The sequence below is a fragment of the Doryrhamphus excisus genome, chromosome 1 (assembly GCF_030265055.1).
Source record: "Doryrhamphus excisus isolate RoL2022-K1 chromosome 1, RoL_Dexc_1.0, whole genome shotgun sequence".
Taxonomy (NCBI): Eukaryota; Metazoa; Chordata; class Actinopteri; order Syngnathiformes; family Syngnathidae; genus Doryrhamphus; species Doryrhamphus excisus.
The window spans coordinates 22,727,501-22,742,660 of record NC_080466.1 but is presented as its reverse complement, the minus strand read 5'-3'; the positions used below and the strand labels follow the sequence as shown (position 1 = coordinate 22,742,660).

The following is a 15,160-nucleotide window of genomic DNA, read 5'->3' as shown; positions in this document are numbered from 1 at the left end:
TCCATTTTGCAATTGTGATCAAAAGAAAAGCAGAGACCTGAGGTGTGAAACACTACTGAATTCAAGAAATAAATCATGGCACAACACGTCATAGGAAAAAAGCAAGATGGAATAAGGAAGTTGTGCATGCCTACGGGTGAAAGAGTGCATTTGTGTAGAGCTGAGGTTGTCCACACAGACACACGGGTGCTTTTCTTTGTCCTATAATAGCCTAGCCATCAAAAACAAGCCCACACGACCGAGGGAGACTTAGTCGGATCTCCTCCTTGTTGGGTATCAAATAAAAGTAACCCACCGGAACAACACAAAGCTCACAACTGCTCTGACTGAGATGGATCAATCAATGTGCACACACATGCATAATCAAACACACACACACACACACACCTCCCAGCAGCCTCAAGCTCTGCTGACCACACACTTTAAGTGTTTAACCCCATCAACGCCTCACTGTACATCCTCTGTATGTTGCGTCGCATTGCCTCAAATGAGTGCTATTGATCCCTATAGTGGGGGGGAATTAAATGAGCTTATCCATTAGGGTTGAGTCAGCCTGTCGCCTCTATGCTACTTGTAGAAGACGGAGAGCAACGGATGATGAAAGGTAAGATCATAGCTAATTGGTTCCAGAGCCGACCGTGACAAGTACATTTTCATGAAGCAGGATGCCTTATTTATAATTGGAGTATTTCCGCAGTTTGAACAGGGAAAAGCTGTTTACCACCTTGGAAATATGTTTTTTTTAACAATACAGAGAGCCCTCTTGATGTGAAATAACACCCCCATGGTTACCTTTATGCTTGTATGACCCAATGTAGTAAATATATTAACTGTAAATAAAACAAAAATAGACTCACATATTAGCATTGCGAGACGTCCTTGTTGTTCCTTTTTTAATTCCAGTTTCAATGTGACATTACTGACACCTAGTGGCCAGACTAGAATACTACATCTTTGAATGTGTCTCCCAAATGCCTTTGTATTTGTATTTCACTTCATTTAGCCATTGATAAGCTTGACATTTTTTCATTTCTGCAAAATGTAAATCATATTTATTTAAATATGATTTATTTGTCTTTTTACTAATAATAGGTGGCATTCATCCATAACTTATTTAATACCAAAGATGTATTACATCTTTATGTTTTTTGCATGAGAGGCGAAAACAGAGGAGGTGATGACGCAACTGTACACTGTACACTAATTGATGTCACCTTTAGAGTCGATTAAGCCATATAAACGGCCACAACATGGCAGAAGTGCATTTGGCAAAAAAAAAAAACAAAACAAAAACACTTTTTGTGTTGTTTATGTTGGTATAGTTTATATATTTCAGCTGTCACAAAAGCAAAAACTCTTTTTTCTCTTTTAGTAGGGAACTGCTATTTTCCTGAAAATTACAGTCGCTCTACTGCTGATTATCTTCTTTTAGTAGGGAACTACTATTTTCCTGAAAATTACAGTCGCTCTACTGCTGATTACTAAAGAACAGAAAAAGGTAGAAACAAACTTTTATTCTAAAGAAAGTTCGGAATCTTTCTTCTGGCAGGTTTCATGTCTATATAGCCATAGAACACAATATTCCGTGTGCTGGTAATGACGGGGTTGTTGTTTGAAAAATGGCTGGGATTAACAGTCGAGCTTTTGGGACAAAAGAGCGGCCAATATTGGCGGGTGTGTCTCCTCTCGCTGACCTTTTTAAGATGTTAATGGTCACTTCCACGGTTGACAGCTGTCCTTTTTTTTGCACACTGCCACTTGGGAACTAATAGGTAGTATTATTCTTCCTCAGTGTGGGTTCTTCCGCTGCACACGCCGCAACTAGTTCTTTAGTATTGTCAAAATTAAGTTTTTAATAACTTGATGGGAGCACATTGGTAACCACAAAATGTTGTACACCGAGGACCAATTGGAATCACCAGGAACGTTTGTCCATGTGTGCAAAGCACATGTCTGTAAAAACTTAGCAATATGGATAATCTTTGTAGCATTCTGACATATTTCCCGTGTCTATATTAGGGACTCTATTTAATTGTTTAAAACCATTTTCTATTCCTGTGAGAATACTCTGCGCTTGACTGCTTCTGCCTACATCCTGGCTCTAATTGCACTTGAAACTGCATGTTTTAGTGTTTTAATGTGCATGTTTGTTAAAGCTTTTCTCATGATGCCTCATTATACCAATGATATCAGATGACAGGTGCAATGCTTGAAAACACACACACATAGCAATGTAAAATACTATTAGCGTCCACCCTATTCCTCCAAATATATCTATTTTGCACACCCTTTTTTCCATCGCCTCCCATCTGACAGGAAGCACACCCATACACAAAGCATACGATGGACTAATACTACTTATTAGTAAGTACAACAGGGCTTAAAATCACTTCCTCAAAAAAACAATTCCATTACTAAAACACATATATACAGTACATAATGACACACACTTTACAACCCCAGTCTTGAATGAAAGGATAACCACATTTATGTACACATTCACCAATGCCTCATTATAATTCAACGGAAGACTGAAAGCATTCATCCAATTATGAAACCTAACTGGAGTTGCACTCATTAGCTCATGAGCCTGGAAAAACAAATGGGAGAAAAAGGGTAGATCAGCTGACTCAGTATTTGACCTTCAAATCTGGGGAATAGAGGGAAGCATGACAAGCTTAATGTTTGTGTTAATGTCCAAGCAGAAGCTGTAGCAATTATACATCTGATCAAAGAAACGTAGTATTTGTCAGATCAAAACACCATTAATCATTGGCCAGTTCTATTTAGGCTCGTTACATTTGTCTGAGCGGCTATTTTACAAGCACCGGCGAGACATGGTCCCCCAGACATGCTCATTATATTTAGCGATGAAAGACGGCATTAATTCGATAATTTAAATCAAAATACAAGTGTCCACAAAGGTAAAGTGTCCGCCTCGCAGTTCCACTTCTGTACCGCAGTGCAATGCAAAAACCCTCCACAAAGCAACCCAGCCCCTGACCAGCGACACAGCCAAGAAGGCAGAGCTTGGACACACTCCTCCGGCGCTTGGCAACCCTCACGTTCCTGTGGCGCAACTTTTTTTTTCAAGACCGATACGATAACCCATACATTATTTTTAACTATTCTTTTTTAAATGTAATTTTTTTAAATGATTTAACTCGCCCGGAAATAAGTGATTCACAGGTCCAACCAAAATAGCTACATACATAAAATGAGAGTTGTGAGGACGGATACAGAACAGAGAGAGAATCAAAACGCAAAGAGGACAGAGACAGGGTGGAACAAGAGGAATTAACGCCTGGGGTGCATACAAGGAACACGATATTAATGAACAGTGCCCTACTAGCATTTGAGTTTGGAGAGGAGAGAGTGTCCAATTAGAAGGTACCCAAAGGGGCTATCTTGATATCTCAGGCAATTATACATTTCTTACACTATAGCAACCATTTGATGCTCTGTCCCCCCACCCTTCACAAAAACTTCATTGAGTTTGTCACAAATCTAAGGAGGGAAAAGCTGAGACAGGGTTAAACTCAATACCCCTGGTGGTCTCTGCAATAAGAATAATTATCAGATGAAGCAATTTCAATGGGAAGTGTGCGTGAACTATAATAAACTGTTGAAATGAATGAATGTCGAAATGTCATGTGTGTCATGGTCGTGGCTCGGATGTGACCCCAGGATGCAGAGAGCAGGACCAAAAGTGCAGATAAAAAGGTGTTTTCTTTATTGCGAATGCTTAGCAGCAGTGGGAGAACAGCAATTTGCCAAATGGAACAAAGATAGGTAATGAACCAGCAAACAGAAGGAGCACACACATAAACTAAATAGGAGAGGCAGAAATAGGAAACAGGTGCGGAAGGTAGGAAAAAGAAACGAGACAAGACAGGAAATGAGTACCAAACTAGGAGCATACAAGGGGAAACTAAGCTAGAAGGGGAACAAAGGAAGTAGTGGCAAAATAAGGGCGTAGACACAGGAACAGAAGAAAAGAGGAAAACTAAGAGAGCTGTCAAGAGAGGGTGAAGCCCAATCGTGACAGTACTCCCCCCTCAAGGACGGATCCTAGACATCCAAAAGGTCCAAAGGCTAGGAGGGGTGGGTCCCTGGCAGGACCTCTCTGGAGGTCGGCCAGGGCCACGCAGGGGTGCGGCCTGAGAGGTGAGCGGCCTGAAGGGGACGGTGCTCCTCTGGAGGGCACCCTGGACAGCAGGCCCAGCGGAAGCCATGGATGGACCCCTCTGAGGGGCGGCCAGGACGGTGGGCATGGCTGAGGAGGCCAGCCCGACATGGAGGTGGCCGTGGAGGAGAGGACGCCGGATCAGGAGGCGTGGCGTCCCGCCGTGGAAGAGCGGATGCCGGATCAGGAGGAGCAAGCCCTGGGTCTTGGCTGGACTGTGGAGCAGAGGAAGAGGAATGAGAGTCTTGGTTGAAGGGTAGCGTACCAGGCAGCAAATCCTGGCTTGCAGGAGGAACCGGTTGTGCTGGAGGACCGGCGGACTGTTCCTCCTCGGGCGACCAGCAGGGGGCACCATCCCCACACTCCACGGACAGGATGTGAGGTGCGTCCTCCCACGCACATCTGGTCCTTCCGTAGGCGAAACCAGGGAAGGGAGGAGGGGGACCTGGAGGAGGGTTTAGAGTTCCGCCTGCTCTGATGCCCGGACCGGGGGTACAAGGGACCTCAGAAGTGGTTTGGGCTCTGGGGGGTCTGGGGCTTCAAGCCGCTAGGCACGGGAGCCAGGGGGTGCAGAGGCTTGAAACAGCGAGGTCTTGGCACTGGAGGAATCTGGGGCGTCACGCAGCTTGGCACGGGAGCCAGGGCTTGGGAACCCCTGGGACTGCATGGCTTGGGCACAGGAGGAATCCAGGGTGCCATGCAGCTTGGCACGGAAGCCAGGGTTTGGGAACTCTTGGGACTGCGTGCTTTGGCCACAGGAGGAATCTGGGGCGCCACGCAGCTTGGCACGAGAGCCGGGGTTTGGGAACCCTTGAAACAGCGAGGTCTTGACACTGGAGGAATCTGTGGCGTCACGCAGCTTGGCACGTGAGCCAGGGTTTGCAGAACCTTGGAGCTGCATGGCTTAGGCACTGGAGGGATCTGGGGCGTCACACAGCTTGGCACAGGAGGAATCCGGGACGCCACGCAGCTTGGCACGGGAGCCGGGTCTTGGGAAACCCTGGAACTGCAGGGTTTGGCCACTGGAGAGGAACGTGTGCCATGCTCCTCTTCATGTTGCGCGAGAGGCAATGGGGATCGGGAAGAGGTGGTCGGCTGGAGTTCGGCTGACGTGATGAGGAGACCATCAATAGTGGCGTGATGGGCGACGAATGGGCGACGAATGGGCGACTCAGCGGTGGCGTGGGGGTTAATTCCGCCTCGGCGTGGAAGAAGGAGGTGCACTCACCTTACTGCCATGTGAACCCTTAGCGGGGGTCGGCCGAGACGTGCGTCGGCTTTGTGGTCGGGTAGGCTTTTCCATTGGGGGTCCCGGATACACCCACGCCATGGCATGAGCATGCCGTCCGGCCCTCAAACCATATCCACCAGCTCCTCCGGGGTAAACGTGGCTGATTCCTTCTCCATGGCCTTGCAGATCTGCCAGGTCCAGAAGTCGCTCCCCGCAAGGTCATCTTGTGGCTAGTTCATTCTGTCACGGTCGTGGCTCGGGTGTGACCCCAGGATGCAGAGAGCAGGACCAAAAGTGAGTACCAAACTAAGAGCATACAAGGGGAAACTAAGCTAGAAGGGGAACAAAGGAAGTAGTGGCAAAATAAGGGCGTAAACACAGGAACAGAGGAAAAGAGGAAAACTAAGAGAGCTGTCACGAGGGGCTGAAGCCCATTTGTGACAGTATGAATGTAGGAATAGTTTGGAAGCTGAGCTGAAGCCACACTGAACGTTTGGGAGACGACCACTATGACATGAGCCCTGGCCTTCTGCTAAAGATATCCACTTGCATATCCATTGCCTGCGTGCTTTTGGGGGTAAGAATGATTCCTTGTCGGTAAGGAATGAAATACTGGAGTCCCTCAAAACAAATACAAACGAACCAAATATATGACTTATAGATGACTGCATATACGTATTTGGTAAAATTATTGCAGTAATTGTAATTTTGAACTGTGGATCTTGACTGCTAGCGCTGTCCAGAGAGCTCATGTTGTGTACAGTGATCTAATACCGGGGACTAAAAGCAGCAACGTGTGCAGTTGGTTTGAATGAGGACATCCCTCATATTAATGTACACTGTATGTGTTGTATTTGTGTATATACATAGACTATTACTTACTCCACAGGGGGGTTGATGTCCTCGGCTTTCGTCTCAAAGAAGCGCAGCACCTCTTCACTCTGTGAGATTTGAGGGGGGAGTCGCACAAGTGCCTAAAGAGAAATTATTTGTATAAGAGGGGGGTATTCATTTTCTCTGAATAACACAGAGACCACAATTAAACACAAAGGGGATTCAATACGGTGGATCCTCAGTTAGTTTACGCCCCCGGTTAGCGTGTTAAGATAAAAAATTCACACAAATATGCGCACATTTTCCAGTTAGCATACAAGATGCCGCACATACTGTATTGTATACTGCATGAGTCCACGTGGGTTCTTCATGTATTTTTGTTTTTTTTTAAATACAACATCTATTTACTTGCCAATACATGAAAACAGGAAGCGGAAGTCATGTCTTCAGTGGTTGACTCTGAAGTTCTTTGCCAACTAACACAGTTACGCCACAAGTCTCAAAAATGAGTTTTTCATGTTTTACTTTCACTGAAGACGTTATTGTTGCCAAAGAGACAATTTGGCAGCGAAAGAAACACTGTGGTGTTTTTGCGATGCCTTATTTTCTGAATTCAATAGTGAAAGTCTTTGTCGAAACGCTGGCATTTGCAACTTTCGTTGGCTCCATTTTGGCTTATTATGCAGCCGTGCTCAAAAGAAAATCCTAGACTTGAGGTGAAAAACACTGAATTCAAGAAATAAATTGTAGCATCAAAGTGGTATCCAATGTTGATCTCACTGCCACATCGAGTCTTCGGCAACAATCACGTTTTCAATGAAGTCCAATGTACTGTTGTTAAGAAATATTCCCGTATGTTCACCAGCAAAGGCAAACCACCGTCAGGGATCATATTTCACAGTAAGCATTCATATTTAATGGTCTACTGCTTCGACAAAGGAAGTCAAACTGAGAGTGAAGCCAGAGTATGTGACATGTAAGACGTATGTACAGTATATTTCATTGACATGTTATTGAAAGAGCCCTGCTGTTTTGATGGAAGAGGCAGTATTTCACTGTGAAGTCATGGTGGGATGGACTCAGCATCTCATCATCTCCAGAGAGCCTGGAAAACGCCGGCTAATTAATCCTCCTCTCTGCTGCTTGCATGGTAAAAAAGGATGTAGGAAGTAAACCAAGTTCTTGGAAAACAAGCTGGCCATAGAAACTGTAAATATGTTTGGGGGTTATTTGGGAATGAGGAAAGCAAAGTACTTTTAAGCAAAGTAGACTTTTGCAGAGGATAGAGTAATTGCATTTCAATTATAAAATGCTACAACAACAACAGCAAATCTGTGCCACACTAAAGGAAGGAAAGAGTGGGGGGAGCGGGAACTGATTCAGGCTTAAATAAAAAAAGGGGAGCATCAGGAAGTCAGGTTTGCTTTTTCCTGAAGAGTGAAAATGTTTTACTTGTTTAAACTGGACAGTAATTGGAAATATATTACAGTGGCACATTAGCAATTCAACATTCACAGCCTTTTTTCATGCAGAAAACACACCAAAGCACAATAGCAATAATTTATAGGTAAGATCTACGTAAGAACGCCCATAATTCTTCATAATAATTCACCAATAATGTTTTTCTCTGGGCGTTGCAATTTCACTTTGTTCGGTGGTCCTTAAATGCACCCTACTTCGCTTCAAATTTCGCTGCTTCTCTCGCCCATGTTTTTTCAAAAATATTCTAATTAATAAACCATGCTGTTTCCTGGTTGACTATGGCCTATTATTTGTCAAAATGTGCATACTTAAGCAAATTTTATTTTTTGGCCTCAATCAAGCATTTTTAAGCATAAAGATGGAAAAAATAAATGTTCGTACCTGAAAATGCTTGATTGAGGCCAAAAAGATGTGTAAAAGTTGCTTCCAAATACATCCTTTCTTCGAGCAATTAGGTGTATTCAACCACAAAACAGCATGATTTGTTAATTAATCTATTTTTTTAAAAAGGTGACATTTTCAGGGCATCATGGTGAGGGATTACTATACACCTTCCCAGGACAATGTCAACTGTCCTGAGCCTGCTACTAAACATTCCGTTAAGGCGTGCTGATGACATATTCCCATGATTGTGATGATGCTACGTGTCCCATTCTGTAGCTTGTGAAAGGACAGCTGGGCCGTGACCTTCAGCCTGGTACGAATGGTGATATTCCCCAGAGTCAGATGGGGAACTGACGGATGTTTACAATACACTTTATCTTTACCCTGCAGTAGTCGTCAATGAACCGCAGCCGCTTCATGGCAACATCCCGCACATGACTCCTCCGGAAGAGAATTTTGCCTGCATGAGGACAAAAGAAGAAGAAAGACAGAGAAATAATGAGACTGAAGGACGGAAGAGCTCAAAGAGCATGTAGAACCGACACCCACCAGCAGATGTTAGTAATGTTTCAATGTCAGCACAGCAGCCCCACATTACAGTTAATGTAAATGCATGTACATATATTCCATGAATTAGTTTTATAACGCCATAAGCCAAGGCAGACGGTGTGAAAGGAAGAACATGTGTCAATCTGAAGGAGTCGATGCCTCTTCAGCCATGAACCTCAGTGCACATCAATGGCATGCTATCACTAACTGTATGGCAGCAGCTGCTTACTGTAAATAACGCTTTTATTTTGCTTCCAGGCATTGAATGCGCCAAATCCCTTGTGTGATTTGTGTGTGGACTTTGATGTTGCAATATATATATAGTATACTCATTGATCATAAACACAACTAGCAAAACAATAAATGTAGTCAATGTAGTGTTCCTCCGTGAATCACCACCTTATCGTGACGGAGGGGTTTGAGTGCCCGAGTGATCCAAGGAGCTATGTTGTCTGGGGCTATATGGCCCTGGTAGGGTCTCCCAAGGCAAAGATTAAGATTAAGATATGCCTTTATTCTACCTATAAACAGGTCCGAGGTGACGGGACAGACCAAGAGTGATTCAGAAGACCCTTATGAACAAAACCAAGAGGAGGAACCGTACCTCACCTGGATGTGGGTGGGATTCAAAAGACCCTTATGAACAAAACCAAGAGGAGGAACTGTACCTCACCTGGATGTGGGTGGGATACCGGGGCCTCACCCTGGAGCCAGGCCCGAGGGAGGGGCTCGCAGGCGAGCGCCTGGTGGTCGGGCCTTCACCCGTGGGGTCTGGCCTGGCTTCAGCGGTTGTCGAGGCAAAAACTCAGGTGTGGGAGGAATTCGGTGAGGCCAAAGAGCACGACTTTCGGTCGGCCTCGAAGAGGTTCTGGCAAACCGTCCGGCGCCTCAGAAAAGGGAAGCAGTGCCCGGTCCACACTGTTTACAGTGGAGACTGGGGCCTGCTGACCTCGACTGTGGATGTAGTCGGACGGTGGAAGGAATACTTTGAGGCCCTTTCAATCCCACTGACATACCTTCCATAGAGGAAGCATATATAGTCTGAGGACACATATGTGGACAGTGCCATCACCGTGGCTGAGGTATCTGGGGTGGTCAAAACGCTGCTCAGTGGCAAAGCTCCAGGTGTGGACGAGTTCTGCCCAGAATTCCTCAAGGCTCTAGATGTTTTGGCTGGCACGTCTCTTCAACATTGCGTGGAAGTCGGGAACAGTACCTTTGGATGGCAGACTGGAGTGGTTGTGGTCCCCCTTTTCAAGAAGGGTGACCGGAGGGTGTGTTCCAACTATAGGGGGATCACACTCCTCAGCCTCCCTGGGAAAGTCTATTCCAGGGTGCTGGAGAGAAGGGTACAACCGTTGGTCGAACCTTTGTTACAAGAGGTCCAATGTGGTTTTTGTCCTGGTCGTGGAACACTGGACCAGCTCTACACCCTCACGAAGGTGCTTGAGGGTGCATGGGAGTTTGCCCAACCAGTCTACATGTGCTTTGTGGACCTGGAAAAGGCATTCGACTGTGTCCCTCGTGGCGTCCTTTGGGGGGTGCTCCGGGACAAACAGGGCAGGAGCCAGTAGTAAGTCGAGCCTGTTTCTGGTAAACGTTGGCCTCCACCAAGGCTGCCCTTTGTCAACGATTCTGTTCACAATTTTCATGGACAGAATTTCTAGGCGCAGCCAAGGTGTTGAGGGAGTCCGGTTCGGGGGGCCTTAGAATCTCATCACTGCTGTTTGCAGATGATGTGGTTCTTATGGCTTCTTCGGGCTGTGACCTGCAGCGTTTACTGGGACGGTTTGCATCTGAGTGTGAAGCATCTGGGATGAGACTCAGTACCCCCAAGTCAGAGGCCATGGTTCTCAGTCGGAAAAGGGTGGAGTGCTCCCTCCGGGTTGGGAATTAGGTCCTGCCCCAGGTGGAGGAGTTTCTTAAAACTCCTCCACCTGGGGCACTTATTCATGAGTGAGGGAAGGTGTGCGGGAAGCGTGAGGTCGACAGACGAATCGGCGCAGCCTCGGCAGTAATGCGGTCGCTGTACCGAACCATCGCGGTGAAAAGAGAGCTGAACCGGAAGACAAAGCTCTCAATTTACTCTCTCGATCTATGTTCCCCCCTATGGTCATGAGCTTAGGGTCATGACCGAAAGAATGAGATTGCGGATACAGGCGGCTGAAATGAGTTTCCTCTGTAGGGTAGCTGGACTCACCCTAAGAGATAGGGTGAGGAGCTCAGCCATCCAGGAGGGGCTCAGAGTAGAGCCGCTTCTCCTTTACATCGAGAGGAGTCAGTTGAAGTGGCTCGGGCATCTAGTCCGGATGCCTGCCGGACGCCTTCCTGGTGAGGTGTTCCGGGCATGCCCAGCCGGGAAAAGGCCCTGGGGCAGACATAGGACACGCTGGGGGGGATTATGTCTCACAGCTGGCCTGGGAATGCCTTAGTGTCCTCCCGGTGGAGCTAGAGGAGGTGGCCAGGGACCGGGAAGTCTGGGCTTCCCTATTGAGACTGCTGCCCCCGCGACCCGGAGGAGGAAAATGGATGGATGGATGGAATGTAGTGTTCCGGGCCACTTATCAGCCCAATTGTATCAAATTGTTTACATCAAGTGTAACAGTCCAACTCTTACTATGGTGTAGTTTTTATTCATAAGCTGCAGATAGCACCAACTATTTCTACAACATCAACTGTCATGTACATCATTATGACTGTGGTCCAATCCTGGCCTCCTCATCTTCACTCTCAGCAGTGGCCGGGCTTATTATTCATTCATTCATTTTCTACCGCTGGTGCCTATCCCATCTGTATCAGTGTTCTCCCTAGAGCAGTGGTCCTCAGTGCTTTGGTAAAGGGAAGAGTCTCTACCGCGGGGTTACCCGGCATGCCTTGCGCCATGTACAGTAAATGTGGGTATGGTTTTGCATGCATGTTGGTGTGCAAGCATTATTTTGATATCCACACAATCCGGTGTGGTGCAGTTACGCGTTGTGTTCCATTTGTGTTGGTTTTGTTCACACCGCGACTTAGATAGGGGTTTGTGTTGATCACGTCATCTCCATTCATGCTGTGTTGCTAGAGTGTATTTGCTGTCTAATTGCTGCAATTAAAGAAAACTTTGATAAAGTACGAGCGTTGTTACAGATGACTCCTGCATCATTTTTTGGGCTGTATCAGACCAACATCCGATATCAGCATTGGATTGGAATGCCCCTACTACTAAACACAGCATGGATTGAGTTAATATGAATGATGAGCTGCTCTGGACTGGGTTATGGCAACTTTGTAGCGACATAACTGAATGAGATGAGCAGGTTTCATGCAAATCAACTAAAGTAAATCTTAATAATGTGATTGACGAGGATGCCAAGCTATTTTTGTTTGACTGATCAATCACACAATGTATAACGTATGTTCTCGTTTTGGCTGACATCTCCCCATCACTATACACTTAGTGAACAACACACCCATTATCCGGTAAGAAGGGGAGAGAAACCCTCACAAGAGAAGAAGCTCAGTGGGGGCAAATGAAAGAATTTACAGCCCATGCTGGGGCCATGTGCTATAACCGCACATGGTTTACCTAAACAAGCAGAATAATTTATATTCCTTTAGTGCATAATAAGGTAGAAAAGTCAAGATGATGAATATAGATATGATGTATATAATATATATAGACATGATATGACACTAATTTGCTCTGTCACCTATCCCACAAAACATATAGTTTATTATACAGTGGACCGTGTTGGATTCGCTTTTATCACGTTTTTGTGTATATAATTAGGGCTGTCCAAGTTAATGCGTTCATTACAAGTTTATGGAAATTCTCTTTATCGGCACAATTTTTTTGTCATGTTTGACCCTCGGTCCCCACCAAAGTTTAAGAAAGCAAAGCAGTGGTGTGGCAATAGATGTTGAGCTGCAAACGGGAACAAATACTGAACAGAAATGGACAAAGAAAAATGTATTTTGGATGGTAAGTTTATCTTCAAAGCCCGGGTAGATGGCTCTTGAGCAAGACCAAAGTTATTTGAAGTTATTCGTATCTACTGATGCTGTGAGATGTGAAATGGCAGCAAAGGCTCACTGGGGAATTTATTTGCATTATTATTATTATACTCAATTTATTTACCATTTGTGCTTTAACTGTTTGTCAAAGTGTACATAGTATGTGTTGCAATATGTAAATAAAACCATCCATCACCTTAAAACCAAGGTATGTACCACACCGCGACTATGGCATACCACTGCACCCCCGGCACGTACACACGTGCAGAGTAGGCGGGCACAGAGTTCCTAGCTCAGACTGACGCACAGCTCTTACATTATTAATATGGGAGTCGCTCAGATAACTGGAGCTCAGGAGCAGGCTATTACCTGGGAGAAATGGGATAATCCTCTTCTTTGGGTCTTTCTGCCCTCCCTCAATCGGAAACTTGTCAAGGATCTGCATCTATCAAGGTAAGAAAACAAACACTTATCAGGCAAAACATTTTAGGGAGAAGTTCAATGACTACGGTAAAACACAGAGATAACAATACTTCGTGGGTGGGTGCACTGTACGAACTGCAACAGCAATATATTACATCGGATCTAAATGTGCCAACAGTGAGGACATAACTCCATGTCATGAGGTAGTGTTAATATTTTTGTTATTTATTTGTGGGGATACATTTGGAAATCCACTTTTTTAAAATTTGCCGTTAACCCTTAGCCACATGGTGGACGAGTGGTTAGCATGTTGGTCACACAATCAGGTGATTGGGTAGACCTGGGTTCGAATCTCCGTTTGGGCATCTCTGACTCCAAATGGTGCAAGCAAACTATTCAAATTCAACAATGGGTACCATCAAGCCCATCCACCATACCAACACCACAGATATATTTCAGTCCTGTAGAATACACTCATGACTCCTGAAATTCGTTATGTAACATAACATAATGGATGTAAAAAGTCGACAACACCGGCCTGTAAGTAACCTTATTTCATATACAATTTACTCAACCTAGCTTACCATATTCAAACATTTGCATATTACATCTTATTTTAACCCGCAAAAAACAACCCCCAACATCACGTCTGTGTGATCAGAGCATCAGCGGCAAAGGGAGAAGCGGCAGGGCTTTGTGGGAGTTAAACTTGCTGTCACTTCGTCAAAAGGCACAGCGAGACAAACATGATGGGAAATGCTGACTCCGAAAGTGGAAATGGCAAACACCCGAAAGCAAGACACGCAGGAGAGGTCAGGGGGTACAAATGAAGGAGTCAGCCTTGTTGTTTACCCATCTTCACTCCAGGATAAATCATTCAACTCAAGGACGAGAGCCAAAGTAAAAGCAAACAGAGGCGATCCACAGGATGTGTGGCTGTGATTTCTTGGGGAGAAAAACATGACAATACTGGGACGCAGGTATCGACGCCAGGCGGCTTTCACTTCATCTGTGGGATCTATATATTGCATCGCTTATTTGTGTACTCCGGGCACATTTGAGTCAAATATTGTAGGTCTTTGGTGTCATAGGTGATTGAGTTTATGTTTGATTCCTTACGTTTGAGGAAGGGTGGGGTGTCGATACGTTCAGTTCGAGGGGAGGGATTGATTTATTGTAATTAAATAGCCCTATTGGACACCATCGAGCATTTTTGGTTGCATTGTTTCTCCCGGAGCGGATATCTGGTCTTCCCATGACCTCTGTTGTTTGTGTTGTAGCTTCGATACTTGTAAAAGTAAGTGAAGTTTTTCTGTGCAGCGTGGGAGAAAGTTAGCTCATGCACAAAACTATGGTTCGTTCAAGGACCGTCGAACAAAGTGGGATGAGTTGCTGCTTGCTAAATCAGAATGAAACAAAACCATGTAAACATGCAAGAACTGTGGGGTTTCTAACTGCAAGGTATTCTTGACAAAATTATTAGCCCTCATTTCAAAAATGGATATACATTTACATAAAATGCGATGTAGTTATTAACTTATTTTTCAATGTCTTTTTTTTATCATTGTGCCTAAAAAGGCACCAATCTGTGGGTTGTTGGGGAACGTTGCTGTACAGAACAGGAAGTTACAAAGACCTTATTTTCTCTTTTTACGTCTACTATGTTGGGCAATACGAGTGCAAAGGTGACGATAGGAGTGTTCCTGTCCAGGGGGCTCGTATAAAGTTCAATCATATTTACAATGAAAATATTCCATTTATAAATAAGTGAGGTGGTCAAAAATAGTGCGTTAACGCCGGTCTAATTAACGCATACACATCATGGCAAGAGACATCTCTCCTTTATGAGGACAGACGGCGGCACAGTGTTGCTCCCCACAGAGTCACACGATGTCTGATGCTCTTTTATAACGTTATTCTGGCCTGAACACATCAACAGTAGTGCGATTCTAACACCATATATGTACGTACGTGTCTCCAACACTGAAACACGTCTCTAGTCGGCTCAGCCTCGGAATGATGACTGAGAGCTGCGTTCAAGGACAATGTCTTTATTATGCGTGTATGTGTGGTCT

At 45.1% G+C, this 15,160-nt stretch overlaps 1 protein-coding gene across 3 annotated transcripts in view; it reads right to left on the bottom strand.

The window, feature by feature from the left end:
* sh3pxd2aa (SH3 and PX domains 2Aa) overlaps positions 1 to 15,160 on the bottom strand; it is an 82,369-nt gene that overhangs the window by 45,459 nt on the left and 21,750 nt on the right. For all 3 annotated transcript variants that reach the window (XM_058077424.1, XM_058077441.1, XM_058077433.1), the window contains 3 exons: positions 13,032 to 13,107; positions 8,501 to 8,577; positions 6,300 to 6,391 (listed from right to left, as the gene is read on the bottom strand). In XM_058077424.1, the coding sequence (XP_057933407.1) occupies positions 6,300 to 6,391; positions 8,501 to 8,577; positions 13,032 to 13,107 (245 nt within the window). The remainder of the gene's footprint in view (positions 1 to 6,299; positions 6,392 to 8,500; positions 8,578 to 13,031; positions 13,108 to 15,160) is intronic.